The sequence below is a fragment of the Arctopsyche grandis genome, chromosome 10 (genome assembly GCF_051622035.1).
Source record: "Arctopsyche grandis isolate Sample6627 chromosome 10, ASM5162203v2, whole genome shotgun sequence".
In the NCBI taxonomy this organism is placed as follows: domain Eukaryota; kingdom Metazoa; phylum Arthropoda; class Insecta; order Trichoptera; family Hydropsychidae; genus Arctopsyche; species Arctopsyche grandis.
The window spans coordinates 27,173,746-27,192,273 of NC_135364.1; the positions used below are offsets into that span (position 1 = coordinate 27,173,746).

At 36.1% G+C, this 18,528-nt stretch overlaps 1 protein-coding gene across 1 annotated transcript in view; it reads left to right on the forward strand.

Annotated features, from left to right (window-relative positions):
* Window positions 1-18,528, forward strand: part of Mhcl (Myosin heavy chain-like) — a 194,806-nt gene that overhangs the window by 163,989 nt on the left and 12,289 nt on the right. Inside the window, exons 18-21 of the mRNA XM_077440288.1 lie at window positions 1,039-1,311; window positions 7,348-7,437; window positions 16,642-16,785; window positions 16,861-17,103. Of these exons, the coding sequence (XP_077296414.1) occupies window positions 1,039-1,311; window positions 7,348-7,437; window positions 16,642-16,785; window positions 16,861-17,103 (750 nt within the window). The remainder of the gene's footprint in view (window positions 1-1,038; window positions 1,312-7,347; window positions 7,438-16,641; window positions 16,786-16,860; window positions 17,104-18,528) is intronic.

The window sequence follows — 18,528 nt, forward strand, 5'->3', positions numbered from 1 at the left end:
GAGTTACAAATCAAGGTCTGCCAGCAGCGGGGCTCGAACCCGTGACCACTCTAAAGCATAATATATAATATGCTAACCACTAGTCTACGCCGCTGGTTAAAGCCTAGTGAGTCGCAGTAGCGATATCAATTAGTTGATTTGGAATGTTTGACAACTTCCGCTTGGCCTCTGATGAAATGTCAACAATGAATAGTAACCTCTATTTTTTACTAGCCTCTTCTTACACCGCTTTTTCTACCTTAATAGTGAGACTCGAACCCGTGACCACTCTGCTAGAAAGCATAATATGCTAACCACTAGTCCACGCCGCTTTTTTCTACGCAATAAGATCGTACGAATTAACATTAACACGAAGACACGCCTATCACAGCTGCAATCTATCTAGACGTGCCGTGTCGCATTTTTGAGTGTGTTAAATGGGCCGTTTGAGAATCACCGAGTGGATTTTTCCTGAAATATACATTATAAATAGTCTGATGCATTTTTGTAATTTAAAAACGTGAAGCTATGTACTTTCGAATATCAGTCAAGCGCTTTTTGTTTCATCGTGAAAATGTATTCAGTTTGATTGTTTCTGGTGGATTTGCGTGCATTAAGGTCGTAATAAAAAAGAATACATCTCATTTGGTATAATTTAATAAGGCGAAAATAACTCATCTTGTAAGAGCGAAAGAAATCGAGATGCAAGTCGCCGATATTGAAAAATTCTCAAATTTCACAATGCGACCGTTAACACTGAACTTTTTAATTAATCTTCACACGATCGGAAGCGCGTTGAATCGGACGTATATTTATTTATTTTTTTCGAAAGTGGTATACACCGATTTAATTGGCCTTCCTGTTTTGCGAGCAGTTCTAAAATAATCTCGTCCGCTGTCAATGTCTTCTATACATACATACATAAGTACAAACGCATATTCCACACGGAACGGCTTGCGGATGTAGAAATCATACGTCTCGAGCTTTATTTTTAACATACGAGTGGCGCATTCGTAAATCATGCAAATGGGTATTGATTGCAATTTGTCTCTGTTTCAGGTCCTGCTTAGAGCCGGCGCTTTGGCTCGTTTGGAGAATGCTCGTGCCGAGCGTTTGCGAGCTTGCATCACTGGACTGCAGGCCGCTTGCAGGGGTGTGCTCGCAAGACGTGCACTCGCAAGGCGAAGGGTGCAGCAGGTTGCAGTTCGTTGCATCCAAAGGAATGTTCGAGCTTTCCTCGCCGTGCGGGATTGGCCGTGGTGGAGGCTTCTGGTGCGCGTTGCACCCTTGCTTGCCGTCCATCGCACCGAAGATCAACTCAAAGCCAGGACGGTGAGTCGCTTTTCTGTTTTATTACATTACATTTTGTACCAGAAAGGCCTTACAGGTAAACCCCAATGCGTCTTCCTGGCCAATTACAAACAATACAGCATTTTTATTATACAAGTCGCTGAATTACGATACACTGAAAACTCGCAAATTAACGAGACATCTATGAATTGTACATACATTTTATTGTACATTAATCATGCTCAAATAGTGGTGCCATAGTAGGTAGGAAGGATTTTAGCCAAATTTTAATCGGGAACCGTTTCAACAATGAAATCAGAGAAAATTGGCAAAGTCTGATAGGAAACGATTGACTTGGAGTCACAAATATCCAATTTTGACCAGCAGCATTAAAGATTATACTCAGAATAAATTATTTTCAATCGAGGTCAGATCACGGGATCGAACCTGGTAAACTTCTCGGTGCTTAGTATCAAAGCAACCGAGCTACATATACTATGCTATTTATTTATTTTATTTTATTAATTGAAAAATCAACAGACAGGATGTACATAGATATGTATAAAAAAAACAAATAGTAAATAAATAATAAATGTAACATCCGAGTCCAATAATAGATTTTTACAAAAATGAAAAAGATAAATATAAGGAAAACAAATTAAAAAGTAAAGAATAAAGGCTTGACAAAATATGTAGAACATTGCATAATTAAACTATAGTATTAAAATATTTGGAAAAGGTTATAAAATAGAATATAAGAAGAAATTGAAATTTACAAATATAAAACAAATGAAAAAGGTAAATACAAAATAAACAAATGAAAAGGAAAAGAATGAAAGCTATAATATGATTAAATAGCACATTACATAACTAAACTAAAGTATAAAAATATTGGAAATATTGGAAAAATAGAATAGGAGAAGAAATGAATCAATCGGTCAAGATTCTCTTGATGTTAGACCTGAATTGATGTAGGGAAATACCAAATAGATCAACCTCATTCAGCTCTCCGTTAAACATACGATAAACGCGCTGCAGATAAAAATATTTTTGGGAATTAGTATTGAAAGGATCAAGTGAAAAGAGTGCAACGCGTCTAGAGTACCGAACTGGGATTCTGAAATTAACCTTATTCAGTAAATCAGAACAATCAAGGAAACCATTTATGAGCTTAAAGAAGAATATAGCATCAGTATGTCGTCGCCTGACAGAAAGATTGTTGCTATGTTGCTGGCTTTATAGGAAAGAAGTCTAGCTTGCAGCAATATTTTTTTGAATTATTGAAAGACTAGTGAATAGTAAATCAGCAGCGTGGAGTAGTGGTTAGCATATATGCTTTCGAACATAGTGGTCATGGGTTCGAATCTAGTTCGACCTAGGTTTGTGACTCAAGATCAAAGTTTGCCAATTTATCTGATTTTCATTGAAGCGATTTTCGAGTATTCTGTAGTAAGTCTGCCGGTCAGACTCGAAATATTTGTGACTCCAAATCGATCGTTTCCTATCAGAGCTTGACAATTTAACTGGTTGCATTGTTGAAACGGTTCCTCATCAAATCGGCAAAATCATATACTACCTATGTCACCACTATTTGAATATGATTTAAAATTTGCTATCTATGAATATGTATATATGTATGTACATATGTCCAAGTTTAGACAACTCGAAATAACATCATGGGAAAATATAAAATTGGGTCCATCGGCTACATATGTACATATATCGCCTTTCCTAAGTATTAAATTTAATACTCCCAATTCCCATTCGCATGGTAGAGTGAATTGGTTTTTTTTTTATATTTTACGTATTACAAAACGCTGCACCCTACTTTTATAAGCTATTATGAAATTTTGTAGTATTTCAATAATTGATTGTATAATTATACATAGCCCTTAAATTTGGATGATACCGTTGGATCACGATCCCCCAATTAGTTCATGGACCATAGGTTAAGAACCTCTGGTATGGAAGATCGTTTTGTTGCGCGTGACGCGGGAAAATTCGTGTACTTTTTGAACTTCATTAACATCCGTTATAATGCAACGGCAATAGTGAAAAAAAATACTGTCGAGTAAATTATGCAAACGATTGAAATTTGGGCGTTCGGAGTCTGTGATTAGCATAGATGAATAGTTCCGCTAAACGCGAAAGAAAAACGTTAAAAGTTGAAACCAGAAGCGAAACACAATGGGCGTCCATAATGTAATGTATAATATTATAATATGAAGAAGTTTCTTTCGAAAAAGTTAACTGTTTCAACGATGAACAGTTTCGGTCCAGTTTTGCGCTTCTGACACTGATATGTAAATAAAGTCTGGTTTTAGAACGCGCACAACAAGCGTATTTAGTCCAAAGTAAAACGGGTAATATGTAGTGTGTAGTTATTTAGCCATAGTCGTTAATAAACGCATGTAACCAAGAAAAATGTCTATGTTTGTTACGAACTTGTCGTTTTAGGTGACAGACCAATACCAAAAACAGACGAGTTGTTTGAATTTTATTATCTGTAAAAGCCGATGGTTTGTTTGACTAATTTGTCCGGCCAACTTTCTTGATCTAGAATGGAATCGTTAAAAGTGAAGTCAAATTGCAAGGTTGTAAAATGTAACTTTACCATGAAACATATATGAAAATGAATCAGTTTTTAGTGCAGTTAATCGTTTTATTTTCATTTGTATATATGTATGTATGTTACAGTTGAAGTGTATCTTCCAGATTTAATATATTTTGACTTGGTGGAATATATTCCATCTAACCTGGTACCAACTACCCTTATAGCTGTAGTGTATTTTCAGTTGTAATATATTTTGACTCGTTGGAATATATTCCGTCTAACCCACGTAAGTTGATTAATATGGCGAATTACATTCCAATTGGTCAAAATGTATTACAACTGAAAATACAGTTCAACTATGAGTTTGGTTACCAGGTTAGGTTTTCGTGAAAACGTCACTCGATTAGTAAATTGAGTTGGAAAGTCACATTTTTGTTTGGAAAACATTATTAGGGCTATCGTAATACGGTACGAATTACCTTTATTCGTAATACCTGGCAAATATTAACGCATTATTGAACTCTTAAGCATTCGTATAAACATCAGAGCTGTCAAAACTCAACTGTTATATTACAACTGGCGTACACTGTGTGACGTCACTAGGGCATTATTGTATGGAAGCCCTGCAATTCCGTGCTCCAAACCCTTCCGATACCAATTTTGGTAGTTGTAAATTAAAAACTATAGATTTTCATTATAGACAAAAACAAATTTCATCGTTTGTAGACGAAAATTTACGAGCTGAGAAATTCTATGTTTATTTATGTTAAATTTGGACCATTGTGACATTACAGGAGTCCCTAATGCGCCACAATGGTCGAAAAAATACAGGGAGATGAGAAAAATAAAAATATATACATGTATATACACAGACAAAAAATACATTTATACATAATCATAAAAAATAATAACAGATAAAGTAAAAATATCAAATAAATACCAAGTAGAGAATGTGTTGCACTTATAGCCCGTATCAATATATTTATTTATTTATTTATTTATTTAATATACAAGTATACCACAGTGTCTTTACAGGTCACCCCAATATGATACTATGGCCAGACAATATATAAAAGATCAAAAACATAAGAAAAAATAAAACAACAATAATAGAAAAACAAATAAAATAAAACATTAAAAAAAATTGTACATAAAAATTAAAAATTGAAAAATTGAGAATTAAAAAAAATTGAAAAATCAAAAATTAAAAAAAAATTAAAAATTACAAATTGAAAATAATAAACAAAAATCACATATATATAAATATATAAATAGTTTAAATTGAATTAAAAGTTAATTAAAAAGCTTGCACATATGCGACAGTTCCATGCTTACATTCTTCAAAGAAACAGTGTTTAAGTCCCCTACAATCAAAATATTTTTACTCATTAAAAAGTTAAATTCCTCTTGTAACTTATTAAAAAAAAAAAAAAAACTTCAGAGATCTTATCGTTTTGATTTGGAGGAAAATATACTACACAAATATAGATGGAACACCGCGGAAGATCAACTCGAACCCAAAGATGTTCACCAACTGATTGAAGACGGTGAATTTGTTGAGCAGACCGCACACGATCGGCACGAACAGCCAGTAAAACACCGCCTCCTCTGCTTCCTCTATCTCTTCTAAAAACTAAGTATCTATCATCGAATATCTCGAAGTCGCAAACAGATTCATTTAGCCAAGTCTCCGTAAGTGCAATGAAGTCATGATGCTGTACCAGAACAGAAGAAAGGCAATCAACAGTTTTGGAGTTAAGACCCCTAACATTCTGGTACAGCATTGTCATCTTGCGAATCTTGCGAACCCTATATGTATAAGAACCAGCCGCAAATACAAAACATGCCTGCGAAGCCCAAATGGAAGAGAGATCAAAATTCCACTCATACATTACATTCAATTATGAAAATAATAATGAGCGCAGGCTACCAGATAAATATGTTAAAACAATATCCGATACCCTACGCTCACTGAGGTGGAAAATATCACATTTAGGCTCAGCAGCAACGATTTCATTGAAAAGTCGGATAGCTCTTGGAATAGGAGCCATTCGATAAGTAACTTTGCGGGCAGGAGGTATAACCATCAAAATATGATGTCTACCACGCATATAGTTATTTTATTTTATTTTATTTATTGAAAAATCAACAGACAAAAAGATGTAGAAATGCATAAAAACATAGAGTAAATATATAATACATATATATAACATTCGAGTCCAATTACAGATTTTTACAAAGATAAAAAAATGAAAAGGAAAAGAATAAAAGCTATTACATGACTAAATAGCACATTGCATAACTAAACTTAAGTGTTAAAATATTAGAAAAAGGTTATAAAATGGAATAGAAAAAGAAATGGATCAATCGGTCAAGATTCTCTTGATGTAAGGATGTAGGGAAATACCGAATTGATGTAGGGAAATACCGAACAGATCAACCTCATTCAGCTCCCCGTTAAACATATTTACACGATAAACACGCTGCAGATAAGAATATTTTTGGGAATTAGTATCGAAAGGATTAAATGAAAAGAGTGCAACGTGTCTAGAATACCGTACTGTGATCTTGAAATCAACCTTACTCAGTAAATCAGAACAATCAAGGAAACCATTTATGAGCTTAAAGAAGAATGTAGCATCAGTAAGTCGTCGCCTGACAGAAAGATTGTTAAAAGATAGGATTTTAAAAATATCGGGAACAGTAGAATGAGTATAGGTAGGAAAAAGGTAGCGTAAGGATTTAATAAATTTAAGTTGGACTATTTCAATACAATTAATATGAGATAAATAAAAATTATTAGGGACAAGTCCCAACTGTTCCAGCAACGACGGGCATGACGTATTATGTACATACTACGTAGAACACAACGAAATGATGAAAAGTTTAATATGTTCTACTATCTAATACATATTGTACCATCGGATTGGTTTTCAAATGTTTCCACATCTATTTTGAAATCAGCATCCGTTGTACTGAAAAATTAAATTTTCATTGGGATAAACAAGCATTGCACTACGCAACGTCCAGATCGGTTCCAATCGATCTATCTGGAGCGGAGCTGCATTATATACGTGTAGCATTTATTTACGCGCCGGGAGACCTACTTGAACTTATTTATGTACCTGTAATGTCTATGGGTATGTGTGCTGTGACAGAAACTATGAATCTGGTAACCTTGTCGACTTGCACGTTTAATATTTTCACCACTCTGCTCCACTTCAGGTGAAAGTTAATTAGCTCTTATGCTCGAGACCCTAAAGGTCAAACGTCTCTCGCATAAATTGAATTGTACGTCTTATTTGACTACCACTTTCGTTTTAAATACACATTGTAAAAATTTGACCCGTACGTTCAGCTGAGAACTTTGATCCCAAAGTTTGTTTGCCTGGCGAGCTTTCGGTGATTTGCGAATTGAAAACAAGCATTCTACGGCCAAGCTGATCAAATATTTAGTTTTTTTTTTTAATGTGAAAGGACATGAGATTCGCATTCTTATAAGTTGTTTTGTTTGTTTGTTTTAGGAAGAGTTGGAATCGCTGCGACAGAAGGTTGAGAAGTTGGAAGCTGACCGATCTTCGTTGAAGCATGAAAATGACAAATTGGAGAATAAGGTAAGCATTACGCTAGCTGTACATACATTACTTTTGGTCTTTTGTAATATGAGGAACAAAGTTGCTCTATCTCTTAGAGATACATCAAAAGCTGTCTGAAACGTCTCGACATAATGTGCCAGTTTGTTCTACTGAAATGCAAGCGTCTGAGAGTGGACTAGGTCCCATATTTTTTTGTTTTTTTTTTTTAGTATAATTTTGGGTAGCACATTAAGCTTTCGTCTTCATTGCATACTGGATTTCGAACATAGCTGTAAACATTTAGGCTTACTTACGAAGCTTTCTTTTTAATCGTTTCTGAAGAGAACAGAATGGAAAGTTGATCTTTGCCGAAGTTTGAATTAAGCTGTCTAAAAGTAAACTAAGTTAATCTATTTTGGTCGAAGATGTTTTGGGTTGCTTCTTCAAACAAAATTTTGCAACAATCGTGGCAATTTATAGTTTGGAAATTCCTATAAGGACCTTGTACTATTGTGTAAACTGTTCTTGAGCCACAAGTTTCTTCTCCTTTCTATTCCTTGTCTTCAGTTGCAGGATACTCTTTTTAATTGTGTATTCTTTTGACAAATACTGACATATTGAACTATTTATTGAAATCATACACTCAAAAACTATTGAAAACTAGTGTTGTGCCCGTTGATTTCAACGGGTGGCTCCTGAAAGGAATTGATACACGAATTAAAATAAAGCTATATGTTATACATATATAAATATAGTGTAAGGTAATTTATAGGCGCACTTAATATTAAAAAGTCGAGCGTTCATTAAACGCTCGCCGTTCGTCGATATGATGAATGAATGTGTGAGTGTCTTTGCGAAAATGTGTATGTGTGTACGCTCCCGCGCATCTGACGCTGACGCCACCCGTTCCAACTCAAACGCTCAATATCAGGAGCACATGTCAGACGTTCAGGTCCCCACTTCCCCGCGCCTCCTTGACACGATCGGTCGTCACGCCACACCCCTATGCTTAACGTACACTCCTGCCATTTGTTTTTTTTTTAATCTTCATACTTGTCCACGCGTCTGCCATATACCCCATACACATACATCGCGTCCGTTTTTATATATATTACTAGTTGTTTTACCCGGCTTCGCTCAGTATTTGTAATATAAACAGCTTAAACATGGCGAATCCAATTTTTTTTATTAAATTTATTTGAATCGAAAAAAAATAATAATATTCAATTATATCAAATCGTCGTCTTATAAATTTTGATTTGTTTTCGATGCTCCCAACAAACTTTAAAAATACATACAAAGTCTCTTTCTAAATTATATATTAGATTATAGTAATAAATACATTAATACATACATCCTAAGTTGAAAATACATATTAGCCATTATAAATTAATTCTAAAATCTCTAATCATCTAAATAAAGAAAGCAAAACAACTAAATATGATCTTCCTCTGAATATGTCCTTCAACTTCAAAAGTTCAATAACTTCTCATCTAAACAACTTCTTGCGGCTAATTGTGTATGTAATTTGTAAGGAAGTACCTATCATAAATAATTGGTTGGAAGCATATCAATTTCACTGCCCTAATAAGTGCTATAACGTTGAACGCTTAAGTTCAAATAAGCAATCATTCAAGAAAATGAAAGTAAGAGTGAAAATGCACCATCATTTAATGCATATCTACTGGTTTGATTGACTGGCACTTAGGAGTTTAAGTTTCTCGCGAGCGTGACCTTACTTCCTCCACTGCAAAAACCAGAAAATCTCAAAGTGCTATCCACGCACACGCATCGTACGAAGATTCACCGACTTGCGTCACACTGACCCAGTGCTGGTCGTTGGAGGTCTCGCCGAAATGCAATAGCACGTAGACCCAGTTGTAAACTGTTTGTAGTGGATGCGCTCGTTGCGATGCAGGGCGGGGTGAGTGCGATGCGACTGATTTAGCGGACGTCGGTGGATGTCCAGAGTCGCTAGCTGACCAGAGCTTGCACCAGCTATTCTTAGTCCGGCCCTGCTCTGGTGTTACATGATGTCCCCGTCGGACACCAGTCGCCCGAGGGCCGGCACTGGACGCGCTCGATGACGGCCCCGTACAAATCCGCGCGCCGGTTAACACACCACCAACCCCTTCGAGCGCCGGCTGTTGAATCGCATCCCCAACCTCCCCCAAAAACCCTTCTACACCAACGAAACCTGTCCACGCCTACGGGCATACATCTAATCTTTGATTTGAATCGATCATATTTCAAAAATTCAATTTGATAAGAGAGAATCAGCCTATAATTTAATATTTATTCATTCAATATTTGATTTTTAGGTAAACTGTGCTTATTTTATTAGTTGTTTGCCGTTCCCACATTCGCTCGTTTTCGTTTTGTATATATATAATAAAAAAAAACAAGTATTATTTAAAAATTATTCATATGTGCGAAATATAAATGAGACATTTTGTGGGATTTATCGCTACGCCTGTGTGTATCACTACATATGAATATTAATAAGTTTTAGTTTACATTAACGTTCCGGTGTAATTTTAATGTTGCAAATTAAATTTATGATCTCGCATATATAGATTTACACCACCCACGCATAAAAAGTGTACGCAATCGTATAAATCGAACATACGGATATATTGTAATAATGATTATTTTATAATAATATAACATATGTATATATGTAGCACTTGTTGTGTGATTATGGCAGTACATTTCTAATTGTTAAAACGGGCAATTATCGTCGTTCCGATTTGGACCGTAACTGTGTGGTCGAGCTTTGCAGATTTATGGATTAGTAGATCGTGGTTTTGATTTTTTTGTTTTTGTTTTTGTAAATTATATCAAGTTCAATAGTGACATGTGGCTGTGAACAAAAAAGAAGTCGCGGAACAGTGTCAATCACATGCTAAAATATTGATAGCTTAACGGGTCCCATTTATGGACTAGTTTTTCCGATCGATCTGTTATTGTCGAAAGGTGCAAAAAGCGCAAAAGCAAATACTTTGGTAATTGTCAATTTTTTAAAGTTACAGTCTTGGCAGAGATGAGGATGTAATTTATACTCGTACGTTCGATGTGATGTTCAACAATCGACTTTGGCAAAGTTTTGAATATAATATAATGGTTACTGTGCCGTTGCTCTCGTCGTTTGTGTATTTTCATGCTGGTGCAACGGTCTATTAATGCATCTTGGCATTAGTTTTTGTTTACTGGAAATTTTGATATTTTTTAAAGTTGAATCAAGACATGTACTTGAGTTGTTTAGTGCAAAAACAATCTGAATTTTATAGGAAAATTTTTGAACAGTTTGGAAGATGAAGATGGAATATCTTGGTGGACTGCTATTTCAATAATTTTATAATTTTTCAATATTTTGGATTAATTAAGTTTTTGTTACAAAAATAATTAAATAAAAATTCGAATTCCAATAACCGATAAGTGCATTTATTGATTATCAGTTTTAATAATTATAAACATCGTCCATATTAATGATACTTATACCGGGTTGACACTGTGCAAGTAGCTTGGACGTCCAAAACCATAGAAATGCTATAATAACATTTCTCTATCCAAAACGTTCAAAAACGGTTGGATCACATGTTGCCACGGTGCGAGTAACGTCCAAGTTACTCGTCCAAACTTAGTAAATGATTCAAGCAAATTATTAATACATCTATCGCATATATCCAGCTTTGTTTGGACTAGTATTTATATACATATGTATGTGTATTCATCAAATCACTGGCAGATCCAGTCGTACCAATCCACATAAAATTGGGCTAATTTACTATTTTTTTTATAAAACGTTCAAAAATACATTGCATTTATTATTCACCAGTGGTGCTACCCGGCTTCGCTCGGTAAATGGAAATTAAATAAAAACCATAAAAAAAACTTCATTTGTTGAATCGAAAAAAATAATATGATTTAACAACCGACCAATCACAAACGTCTTTGACTTATACAGCCAATCAGAAACGACTTTGACGACAGCCAATGATAAATGAATTACATACACCGTTTGTTATATACCTATATATGTATATAAGATTAGACATTCACTATGCTGATTTTTCGCTTACATAAAGCATATTTTTTTTTCGAAAATCATATTTAAATATTTTAGTTATAACTAAAAAAATTCTTGAGAATTAAACACTTTATACTATTAATTAATTAATACATACTACAAAAGTATCAAAGAAATGCTTCACCACATCGCACATCAGTAATTTTTCTGAAAAATATGTTGTGAAAAATAAAGTTCGGCCTTGATGGCACAATTTAGCCATCGAGTGTAAAAAAAAGCTTTTTTTAAAAAAATTGTTACGCAAATACTTTCTTGTCGCATTTTGACATTGAACAAACGTAGCCACTCTTTTGTATAATAAAGATATTATATTTTTGCCAGTCTAATATTTATTACTTTACACTTGTTTGTCGAATTCTTGTATTGTGTACATACATATATCGGAGTAACATTAATTTATTTTGAACAATACTTTGAAAGAATGATTGATCGGAGTAGATGCTCGCGTTCGCCAGTGTAAATGCCCCATTACAATGCCGGCGCTTAAAAATCTTGGCCCACCGCTTGGTATTGGGCAATCGTGCTTCCACGCTCATCTTACTTGACTTCCCGGGCCACTGAACTTTTGTCCTACTCAATTTCAGCCAAACTCTGTCTGAAAGTTCACCCTAAAATCCCATGCCTGTACGCGTTCAACAGCAGCTCAATCCCACTAATTACAAATCGTCACTCATTCTAATGATGATTTTATTTTAAATTATGTAGCAGTGTGCCGGTGCTCTACAACGTACTGCTTAAACAATAGTGTGATGAAATCGAAACGAAAAAGTTACTTGTAATAAACGTTTGTGTTCAGTGAATCAAAATGCCTTTAGCTCCGTCATTATTCGTCAATTTACCAGGAGGAAGCCATTCGGCAGCTGAAAATCACCGTCCACATCTGACTAATCATGACAGATACTATTCCAACAGGACCAGTTCTCCTTTACTATCCGACTCTTCAGATTCTGCTTCTAGGAGCTTTCGCTCTTTGAATACTCGACCGCCTCTCTCCAGACCCATTCTTCCCCTGCGAAAATCCAACACCTCTCCTTTAAGTCTCATGACTAACGGAAGAACAGATTACAGACCGCCAGTCCCACCCCTATCACTTTCGCAGCAAGTTAGGAACAACTTATTCCACTCAAAACCTCTGAAAGAGATCCACACGATACCTCGCCTAACTCGAAAACCACTGCTCGACAGCAGAATCTTAGTCTCCAGGTCGCCTAGTCCAGCTTCGCTAAGCAGAAGCAATGGGTCTATGTCGACGATCGAAACTGGAAGCATTGCCGATTTACAACTTAAAAAATCAATATACTCACCGAACAACTCCTCAAGTCCACTGTCGCTATACAACAGCGTGAAAACAACTACGAGCAGCAGTTATAGCACTTGCAATGGATCTACCCACCATTACAACCCTGCACGATCTCTGAGCGTATGCTCGACTAGAGTCACAAGATCACCAACCCCTAGAAGAATCTTCCCACAAGCGTCTTCCAACGACATGGCGATAGATTTGAACCAGCTCAAGGCCAGGGAGCAAGCTCCCGTAGTCTTCGATGCTAACTTGACGTTTGTACTGGGTTGTGAAAAGCAGAAAGTCAGACAAAACTTCAGACCTGTCGCTGCCCATCTAGACGATACGACAGCTTCTAGTTACCTCAGCGCTAGGATAGACGACTTCTTGAAGAGGACAGACCATGTCATGGACGAATGGAGGAACTTGGGTCACAAAGACGACCCAGACATGGACCTGCCGGGAAGTAACGGCAAAAGATTAGGCAGGTCGAGGAGTGCCGCCAACATTATGATCAAGGGTTTCCAATTGTTTTCAAGATCTGGAAGCGTGTGCCGATCTTCCAGCTACACTCGAGACTTCTCCGAAGACAGGAACACCATCTCCGAAGTCGATGAGGTAAACTTGCGACTTCTGGGAGATTTCTATTGTAATATTCAGAGCGTACTTGAATGCATGCAGATTTCTATTATTTATAAGTGTTTTTTTAAGATAGAAAAGTAGACTTTGACCAGCATGCAATCTAGATGTTACGATCTGTGGCACAAATTAAAATGTATTACGACGGTTGCGTTTTTGCATCGGCAAGATGTTCTTATCGAACTGGTCCCACTCGTAATACAAAACTGTAATTTGATGTTCTAATTGGCAGTTGTCTAAAATTGCAAACCAATTGACAGATGCTCGTCTGCTTAATTGATACACCTGAAAAACTGGAAGATTTAACGGTTGCATCCGTCTTAATTTTTTTGCTAGTGATTTGATTTGTAACGTTTTTACTTGAACGCTCATTATCTTCTTGATTTTTTGTTTCTATTTTTCCATCGTTATTCATACTGTTTTGTAAACTGTGACGCCACGCTTTTCCACTTATGACTCATTAATTGACAAGAATAGTCGGGATTGAAAAAAGATCCAGTGCCAAGTGTAAGAAGAAAGATTAGAATTCCTCGGGTGTTGGTGTCGTGGATAACACATTGGATATGAAATGGTAGCCAAGAAATTATAGTGATTTACTGCTTTTTCTCGCTTCGGTCCTTGAATGCGAACTTTTGGGTAACAATTATGCAAATATTACCGAAGCGAACTTTCATCTCATTTACTTTTTAAGTTCCGTGACACAGTTGTATGATCAAAGCATAATACATAAATGTATATTTTTGTTTTTGTGAATAACTTTTATGCGATTTTTCTTGACGTGATCAAAAGTTGGACGTCAACATTTTAACGACTTTAATTTCTCCAGTAAATTAGTCTACCCTGGAAGGCGTCCAGAGGCCTCTTGTGCCATCTTTTGGAGCTGCTCCAGCCCAATTTGCACGTGTTTCACACCCACGTCAAGACGTCTTAATGATTTCTTCATTTATAGCCCGATGATTTCGATCGCCGTCAATCAAAATTTGATTACATAAATATTATAGTATGTATGTATGTAATGCTCGTTTTAATTCGCGTTTCTGCGAAAGCTCCCACTTTCCTACTCTCCATCTCTTCGATCTCTCGAGATTTGCATGGATGTTGGGTTGTCGAAGCACACTTTGACGGGACGTTGGGTCTGGTCCAAGTCCCCTTCCGTCATTTTTGTCACCTCGTTTCGTCGATTTAGTCTTGCGAGCCAACCGTGTTACGCTCGACTGCCAAACAACGTCGACCTCCAGTCATATTTCATATCTGATGTGTGCGTGTTTGTGATGACAACACCTGAATGTTTAGTTTCAAGGCTGATGCCCTCCTGAATGAATTTCACTTTCTTTATTTCATTTCAAAAGTTATTACATATTCATACACCTATGTATCATAGTCAATTATTCTCGTGAAGCTTCGAAATCTACATATACAGTGCTCCAAAACTTGATACTCAAATTTACATCGTTAATAACCCATATACTCCAATTTATAAGATATGGTCTACCAAAATATACAGGGTCGTTCCACAGCATTTCACTCTAAATCTTAAATTTTATGATCGATTTCGAAAGATTTAAAAGAGAAATTGGATCATTGAAGCAGTCAACAGCTTCAGCTCCAATGATTCCTCATCGTGTTTATAATTATAACCATCAGAATAGACTAGTCACGGGTTCAAATCCCACTGGTTTGTGCTGGACCTTGGATTTGTGACTCCAGGTCGATCGTTTCCGACCGACTCCAGGTCGATAAATTGGCAAACTCGGATAGTCAGATAGATAGGAACCGATCGACTGGGAGTCACAAATATCCAAGTCTGACCAGCAGCATTTAATATTATACTCAAAATATATTATTTTCAATTGAGGTCAGCTCACGGTATCGAACCCGGCGTCCTCTCGGTGCTCAATATCAACGCAACACCGAGCCACGCTACTGGTTCGGTGATTAACCCTTTGCCCGCGTCACCAAATTTAGCGAACATGCCCTGTACGCGGCTGCTTTTTTGCGGATTTTGTTATCGCGTTTTCGACTATAAATATAGGTTGTAATATTTTAGAAATTATTTTAGCCTATATTGAATTTTTTTTGACTACTGCCATCTATTGAATTTGGTAAAGTATACATTTAGTAATATTTTCAACCAAGTTATAAAATTTTAACACAATAGACGGCTCTTATACAGGTTGGAACTTCCAAGACATCTATGCGTGTCTTACGCGCTGAGGGCATGTTCGCTAGGACTTGTATAGTAGTCGTACGCGGTGGAAAGGTTAATGAACTTTAATGCTTGTTAATGGATATAAAAACTTAACACGCTTAAAACTGAGGGTAGTGCAATACTTCAGCACCCCATCCAGACCTTTTTATGAAGAAACAGTAGGCGGATAAATACACTACCTAACTCGGTGAAATTTCTTACTACTATGTAAACATAATTTAATAAGATTTAATATGCAATAAGAAAATCATATAATGCTTCCATCAACATCATGTTACTTATATTATATTATATGTACTATACAGGGCTTTAAACTATAACATACTGCATAAGTGCGGTGAAATTTAGTCGTCATACATATCTCAAGTGCCCATACTTGGTCATATAATATATACCAGTAAGCAGCAGCGAGTTCGAAATCATCAGCTTATAATACATAGTTTCTTTCTTGTTTATAATGTTCGTCGGGATTACACAGACGTGTTTTACCACTCGGTATAATCTTATCACATTGCTATTTACATATGTAAATTCTCGTTTTGAACTTGACCGTCATTTCGAGAAACGTCGCTCTCGATTATCGGCCATGCAGAATTCGATACGTGGAATTTGCCACTTCAAGGATACCCCCAACTCTTTTTTATTAAATTTCCACACCGATGAACATTGCAAAGTGATTACGTTTGCTCTATCGTAGTAATTCGATACTTGCGAAGTACGTTTCAATAGTTCTAATGCACTCGCTCGTTACGCTAACGTATTACTTTACCAGCTACCGGAAGTTTTAATTTCTTCACTTGGTTACTTTTATATTGTCCCTCAAGTCACCATGTACAACTATATGTCATATCCAATCGATCTATAGACCAACGAGTGCTGATCGTTGTTGGCATTGCTTAAATCATACAGTACAAGTTTGACTTGACTAGTCGGCTCAGCAGTACCATTTTAATCTACATGGCTTTGATTGGATGATTTGGAACGTTGTTACGTTATATTAATAATAAATTACTTTGGTGGCAGTTGTCGGAGATGACAGCGGAACTTGCAGTTGAACAAGCTGCTGGGTCGCTGGCTTCAGAGCGTCTGAGTGCAGAAACTGCTGAGCGCCTTCGCGTCGAGAGAGATCTTCTGGGTGTTAAGACTGCCAATTCGACTCTTCAACAGGTGAATTTGGTTATAAATTGTCTGATTTTTGTGGGGATTTGGGATTTGACTTCTATTTTTTTGTTTTGGTTTTAGACGTCTGAGCGTTTGGAGACTGAGTTGATGTACGCGCGAGCTGAAACCAACGGATCTGTTGCCAGCGAGACTGGTGAAGGTGGAGCTGGTTCTGATTCGGAAGGTTCTGGTGATGGAGGACGGTATAAAAGACGACTTCAGGTTGCTTTGAGGGAGTTGGAAGCTGCGCGAAGACAACTGCGCCAGCAACACGAAGACGATCTTGAACAGCTTGTTATACTGAAGAAGCAGTTGGAAAAGAAGGTACACAATTATCATTATTTAAAATTAGTTGAAATCAGTAAGAATTGTCAACTTCAGGTGTTTATTTTCGATAAACTACCATCTACCATTATGAAGAAACTAGAAATCAAAATAATAGACCATTAATTATTTAGATTTTTACTATAGAGAGGGGTATAAAGTCCGTATTTTTCATAGTTCTTCTATTTGAGTCAATTTCAATAGTACTTTCGAGTGACCTAGTTGCCCAAGTGGAGTTTCTCGTGGTTACCCAGCTCGGGCGACCAGAAGTGACCAATAATCCGCTCACTAATATCTATTTAGAGTTTTCAATACGTGACGACACAGTCACACGTGTTCATATTTTTTTCACTATACATATATCTAGTCCCGAATGTGGCATCTCTCAATACAATGCTATACATTTTGAGGGATCGCGCCGGTCGCTCAAGCAACAAAATCACCATGACCACACCGAACGTCGGCAACTGATCTCACTAGTCGGGTGACTTTACGACTTGGGCAACCAGTGAGTTTCCCGGTGTGGCATGATCCATACAACTGCATACATTTGATATGGTCGCGCAACAAAGTCACCTGGTTTGGGCAGGCTCTTAATGTATTACCGCAGACGTTTTTCCTAGTTACCTAACTATGTCAAAAAGCCCAATACAGGTAGTCCTCGACTTACGACGATTCGCATGCACGACCGAAAAAAAACAACGATTTTTAGAAATAATTTTTTTAAACATTACTAATAAATTTTTAAACATTAAATCATGGGCTGCTTTTACTCCATTGCCTTTTGGAAGATGTTAAATGGCGCATATTTTCGAGAAATTGATAAATATGCCCATTTTTAAGTGAATAAAATTCATGAATTTTCTTAATATTTTGACGTTTTATATTAAATTCTTACCGAAATACTTGCAAGAACGTATCTCCGTCGTAAGTCGAGGAATACATGTAATTGAGTTTTTTGACGTATTAAAGTGTGTAGACCAAAAGATTTTGCTCAAATACTAATGAAACTGACTCAATTTGAATAAAGTTCATATTTAAATTAAATATATGTAGTATATTGTTTAATTTATACACGATTATACATATGTATATAAAATTTTCACTCGCAGGAAATTTTTTTAATTATTATAAATATGTATTGAGCGTGCGTTTATTTCATTTGAACAAATTTTAGTATGTATTAGAAAGTTTTATAATAAAAATTCTACTTCAGCAAATTTTTCATAAATATTTACATTGTATGTGGATTAATTCTATTTAAAATTATGTAATTTAAATATTTTACAATTTGAGAAAAAGTTAATTTTTTTAGTACTGAGTACATGAGTTGAAAAATTCAATACTGGATCAGATAGGAAAGAGTACATTCATACATATGTATATAGAGATGAAAGCACAATGATTTGATGGATAAGCTGAAAA